This window comes from Pteropus alecto, unplaced genomic scaffold, assembly GCF_000325575.1.
Source record: "Pteropus alecto unplaced genomic scaffold, ASM32557v1 scaffold78, whole genome shotgun sequence".
NCBI classification, from domain to species: domain Eukaryota; kingdom Metazoa; phylum Chordata; class Mammalia; order Chiroptera; family Pteropodidae; genus Pteropus; species Pteropus alecto.
In genome coordinates, this window is record NW_006443124.1 from 9,481,174 (window position 1) to 9,487,662 (window position 6,489).

General features: G+C 36.0%; 1 protein-coding gene across 1 annotated transcript in view; it reads right to left on the reverse strand.

Annotated features, from left to right (window-relative positions):
• CAMLG (calcium modulating ligand) overlaps positions 1-6,489 on the reverse strand; it is a 7,062-nt gene extending 573 nt beyond the window's left edge. Inside the window, exons 1-4 of the mRNA XM_006923116.3 lie at positions 6,180-6,489; positions 4,035-4,495; positions 2,329-2,394; positions 1-53 (exon numbers count right to left, since the gene is read on the reverse strand). The exon at positions 1-53 is cut by the window's left edge and continues 573 nt beyond it. Of these exons, the coding sequence (XP_006923178.1) occupies positions 1-53; positions 2,329-2,394; positions 4,035-4,495; positions 6,180-6,363 (764 nt within the window). The 5' untranslated portion in view covers positions 6,364-6,489. The remainder of the gene's footprint in view (positions 54-2,328; positions 2,395-4,034; positions 4,496-6,179) is intronic.

Sequence of the window (6,489 nt, forward strand, 5' to 3'; positions counted from 1 at the left end):
TCCAGATAATGAAGTGCAGCTGTTAGTACTGTTGTCTTTATCTTCTTTTCACCCTGTACAGAGAAAGACAAATAAATCTTATAGCTTTCAGAAGTCTTAAGCCCTATAAAAACGTTATCGGTGCTGCTACTTTGCTATATTTTGCTAATATACATGCTATTTAAAAACTGTTAATGAAGTTTCAAAATATCAATCAATAACATATTAACAAACATTTACTGAGCATATAATATGTCAAGAAGCAAACTGCTAGGCAGTAGGGAAAAAAAGATACCATTCTTGTTATCAAAAGTTTTAAAAAATGTCTTATCTTAGAGGCAAAACATAAACAACAATCTAAGATAGATACAACAGCATAGAAAAAACATTACTAGACAGGACATAAATAACTGCTAAATGAATGACACGGATAATGCATGGCATAGTGGCTCAAAGGAGATGAAACTTAAACCAGGGTTTTATGTATAAATAAAGCAGAGGGAAGGATTTTAGGAGGAAGTAGAATTAAAAACAAGCCTTTGAGAATGAGCAAGATTTAGATGGGTAGAAGAGGAGAAATCTTACTTTAAGTCTCATGACAAAAAAGTCAAAGGAGTGACAGGTATACTGGAGGACAGTGTGTAATTTGTACCAGAATCATAGGAACATTCTGTAGAGCCATAATTGCCAAGCAAAACAATCACACTTAATCATACACGCAATAAGATATCACTGAATATTTATTTCCTAATATAATTTTTCTAGTCTTATAAGACATTCGAGGCTGAATTTTCATTTATTGATTTGGTGTCACCAAATCTAGTCACACAGTTCAAAAATTTTTTAAATATAAAAAGCTATGGTTACTCAAGAGAAATCAAAGCCTATGTCCACAAACATTGAATTGTCATTAATGATATGTATGCTGAAATGTGTAGGGGTAAAGTGTATATCTTGATGTCTATATCAAGAGAAAAATGTATTGAAAAGAGATAATTATAGAATCGAGGTGGTTAATTATAAATGGGTGTTCAATGCACAATTCTTTCAACTTTTCTGGATTTAAAAACTATTTAAACAAAATGGTTTGTTGAGAGAAAAGTATACAGCAGTCTCTCTTCTTTCTCTGTCCTCCATTCACCTAGTAACCCATATACGCTATCACAAATTACCAGTTAATAAGTTTCATATAATATTCTTCCAGAGTTTACATATATATATGTGTACATATATATATATAAACAAAATCAAATATATATTATTTTCCTCCTTTTAACAACAACAAAAAAAAGAGTATACTATAGACCCTACTCTGCATTTTTACTTTTTCTCTTAGTATTTCTTGGCAAGCTTATCATTATCAGTACAAGAGCAGCGTCATCATTCTGAATTGTTATGCTATAACTAGTCACTTATTAGTAGACATTTAGATTGTTTCCAAATTTTCACTATTGCAATTAATGTTTCGAGAGTAAATTTCTAAACAAATACTTTTATTAAAATTATACTTTTGGGGGTGGGTCAATAAATACACATCTGTATTATCAAAGAAATTTTTAAATTAAAAATAAAATAACATTTCTTTTTTCTCTCTTTTACTTTGTGTATTTGACCTATTTGACCCCTCAAAAATAAACATTTCATATCTATTAAAAACAAGCATGAGGTCTATCAGTGCATTAAAAATCACTAAGCAAATTGCCCTTTCTCAGCAAAAAAACTCACATAAAACTCAATTACATATGTAGGGTTATCTTCTATGTCAGCTAAGCCAAGTCCCGTAAAACTGTGTATGTAGCTGTAGTCAAGTAGACCACGTAAACACTGACACTCTCCATGATTCTGTTCTGTCGTTTTGGCCAAATATTTTTTGCAAATATCAGGTCCTCAGCATTAAAGATAAAGTGCATTGTTATAAAGTGTCCACTAAGTAAGGAGCACAGTAAGATAACTGAACCCATTTCTAAATTAATTTCCTTTATCATAAACAAGATGTATTGCTAAATTTTTACTAAGCAGTTAAATTGAACATTTTTATACAAGTACTATTCAAACTTTGTCATGAGGTTTTTCCTTCAATCTGTGGTGAACCAATAGTGTTGTAAAATACAATGAAAATGTTATGGCAATGTCAAATTACTACAAAAGTTTCGAATTACTCATTTTCTGAACTTAAATCATTACAACCAGAACAAATAGTTTGAAGATCAGCAATGGTGGCCAATCATACTTTGAGTAGCATTGATTCAGACCATAAGTATGAGAAAGTTTTTACAAGTTCTTAAGATTATTTAGTCATTAATCAATCTAAATACATCACCATAATTTAGGGAAAAAAATGTAATTTACCTTGGGAAAATATTTGTATAGTCCCATGTATGCAAGTTGTAAAGTAAGAAATGGAGCGAATATGGACTGTGAAGATAGAAGATACAATTATATATTTCCAACATCATCATTCAAATCATAATAAATCAACTTTAAATTCCAAACAAAAAAACTGCAATAAAATATTTAATTTTAGTGGCTGAAAGCAGTCTTGTTTCTGCAGAAGAATAAAGAAAATAAAAGGATTTGATTTCCTTAACATAAAGCATGTTTCTCAAGTCAAGTCACATTCTTTAATGTCCCCAAAAATGTCTTCTCTCATAAAAACTTATCTTTTAAAAGACTTAAAGTATTCAATGGTGATACATGTATAATACATCATACAGTAACATCTCTCTTATCTAGAGATAATTAACTGACAATTTGAAAGCACACATAAAAGGCCTACTCAAAATAAATGCTATACATTCCTCAGACTTTGGGACAAGAACTTAACTCATATAGCTACAGCTCTAGCCCTCAAATGATGAGCTATTCTTACTAAAGGTGAAACAGCCTGGTTTTCTTGCTTCTCACACAGTAAAAAAGAAAAGATCAAAATAATACTTAATTTATATCTAAAATTAAAAATATTATGAAGAGAGTGAAGGAGCAGACATTACTTAAATGGAAATAAGTGAAAGCAGTGAAAAATAATTGAAAATCTGACAGCAAAGAAAACCAGAAAGCCAAAAAAACCTCACACAAAAACAAGGCACAAAAATAGGACAACTTTAAAGCATGAAAGAAAGCATAAAGCCCTTTAAAACAAGAGAAAAAAAGCAGCTATGCATCTCACTAAATGCTGAAAGCTATAATGAGAATTTATCATCGGGGGGAAAAAGTCAAATTTGTTCAACAGATTCACTTTAAGAAAAGATTTGTATAAAAATAGATTTTTAAAAACTTTTTTGTGTAATAATATAAATCTTAATTATCTAGAAAATTTACTTATGTTCCTAGTACTTGATAGGTATTTTTAAAATGTCTCTTGAATGGAAATATCTCAAAGAGCAAGACATTGAACTATAGCTTTGCTTTTCTTCATTCCTCCACATACTGAAAACAATAGGACCAGTAATACCCAACTTTCAATGAATAGCCATTGGCACATGAAGGTAGAACAAAAACAGATTACATTTTATGATAATACTACAACATTATAAAATGTTGAAATGCCTTCTGAACCATAAAAAATTACATCATGTTCAAAACCACAGGAACTGCATTTTAATGCTTAGAATTATTAAAAGTCGTATTCAACATATAGTGTATGTAGGTACTTTACTCTTTGGTTTTAGAATTAAATTGCCTGGGTTTAATCTCAGCTGTCACTTAGTAGCTGTATGACTTTGGGCAAATGATTTAACTTCTCTGAGTCTTGACTGCCTCATCTGTAAAACACAGATTCCAATGATGCCTAGTGTATAAGAATGAGGTTAAATTAATCAATATATGTAAATCACTTAGAATTGGTACCTAGATGTAGAAAGGGTTTTGCAATTATTATTAGGCTCTGTATTTAAACAGAACATCTCATTCTGTAACTAAGGTAAATAGCAGTTTAGAATATACCTCCAAATAGCCCCGTGAATCTGGTAAATATTAAGTTAATATCGGCAATGAATTCTATGGATTAAAAACACTCATTATTATAACTCATTTGCATTTTCCATTATGTTTCTTACCAAGTATCTGCAAACAAAAGCTCTGACTCCAAAGGCAAGAAGAGCACATCCCACCAATCTAAATATTCGGAAAGAGTCAAATTCTTCTGTTGTATTTCCATCCTCTTGATTGGGTTTTTCACTAATCAGCTGTTTCCTTAGCTTCATTGCTTCTTCAAATCTGGAGAGGTACTGTTCTAAGCCATGGCGAGAACCCCTCTGGACAGTGTCTGCTGTCAGGTTCCCTCTGTTCCGCTGCCGGAGCTCAAGGTTTGCGTCATTACTGCCCTCAGGTGGTTTAATGAAAGAGTCCAGTTTGTCTCCCAGCTCAGTCCCCTTTACCTCGGTCACATCACTCTGCTGGTCAGTTGTTCCTGTACTGACCGAATCACCCAGCACTATTCGCTTTGAAACTGAAGGAATAGTGAGAGAGTTCAGTTTATCACTGTCCTGCTGCTTTGATTTTGTTTCACTTTCTTCTTCTGAAAAAAGAAATTCAGAAGCCTTATGTATTACATACTGGCAAACACTTTTCATATTAATATTTTAAAATATGCCACTGAGCTAGAACTCTGAATGTAAATTAATACTGATTCTGCATAAAAGAAACTAGTTCCTTCTCCTACACCCTCAAAATATATCACCCAAAAAGAGCGTTCCTGCAGAGGATATAATCTAAACTTTGGGGTATAGTCTAAACTTTGGGGTATAGAAGACTAGTAGACAAACTAGAGAAGAGTCAGGAATGGAGCAAGCTATAAAGACCAAGTTTTCATGGATAAACATGTCCCCGAAGTAAGACTGCATTGCCTGCTCTAGTTTATTTGGCTAAAAATAAAAAATTATTAAAATGTTTTGAAATCTGTATTTTAATGTTACATTTCTGAATCCAGACTCCTATCAGCATAGGGTGTGGCATATCCTACAGCTATTGTTTACATAATCCTTCTACTGTAGTCAGGGGTAGGGACTTGAGCAGTTTAAGGATGCAGTTCTGCTTTAAAACAAAACAAAACCTTACTGACAAAATTTTCAAAGCAAAAGAACAAGATATGGAATGTACCTCAAGAAAAAGTAAATACTTTCTTTGGAAAAGAATAAATATTCTATTAGTCATTAAAAGAAGAAATATGTCTTCTAACTATGGTTCTAGGAGAATCTGAAACAGCATTCTCATCTCTTTTAGTAGTTTTCAGCTGCAAACCTGTTAACTATCTTTAAGTTCAGAACCATATATCTAAATCCTCACCAAACAGAAGTCACAAGGATCTAAGGAGCTTGTAACCAGTGACTAAAGGCCAGTTACTAATGACAAAACAACGGAAACTTAAGAGAAAATTAGCACATACTACATGTTCAATAAATATTCACATGAAAAATAATTTAAAGGAACTCACTGTACATGCCATTGGGGAGAAATGAGGAACTCTCATTAGGGTTAAATGCAGTTTCTGACATCAATCACACCAACCTCAGCACAGTAGGAGAGAAGACCTCGAGTGGGCAAGTCCCACTGGTTGGGTCTATAAAGAATGATCGCTCCAATTTTTTTCACCTGTTTCAGAAGGCCTGAAGATGACAGTGCAGAGGGCACTGAACACAGACACGAGGATATGACCGTAAGAGTCCCTGATCCATATAGGGAGGACTTGGGGGCAGGTGAGTAAAGACAAGCTCATGTGGGCCGACAGAGTCATAGCAAAAGGCAAAAAAGGCAGAAACTAGGGAAGGCACTGAAAGGAAAAACATCTGGAACAGAAAGAAAGGAAAGCGATCTTCCTGAGATGCACAATAGTGAGAGAAGTCGACCTGGTTATAGAATGTGCGCCCTTCAAAAGGCGAAGGGGTGGGGGGAAGCAAGACGGGGTCGTCTTAGTAAACTAGGCAAAGGGCACGAAGGCAGAGGGATTCTGAAGCAAGGTCTGCGCAGCCCGAGGCGGAGGTGGGACCACCTCTGGGCGAAGCCTCCGGAAAATTGAGGAGAGCGACTAGAAATGTCCAGGGGTTGAGTGAGAACTTAGGACATAACCTAAGGAGCGGGGACAGATGGGGCCGTGGGGTCAGAAAGCAGGACTTGGTCAAAAAGATAAGCGGGGCGGCGGGAAAGAATGATCCTGAAGACTGAAAGAGGTGGAGGGGACACTAACGGGAAACGGAGGTCCTCACCCGCGCCGCTGCCGGGCCTGTGAAAGCCCATGATTCGGTTGATGCGCTGTTCCGAGTTCATGAGCAGCTTTCTCCGCCGCAGCTCGGCCCGACGCTGGGAAGCCGACAGGCCTGAGCCGACTGGGGCCCCTGGCTGGTCCCCGCTGTCAGGAGCGACAGTTACCAGCTCCATCTTCCCTTCCATAATCAGGGAGTGGCGGTGGTTGTGCGGGTGGCTGCAGCGGCCGAGCCGATGACTTCAGGCCCGGCCGCACGGTGCGCGTCCTCCTCCCACCGTAGACCCGCCTCGCGGGCTGGAGACTGCGGACTA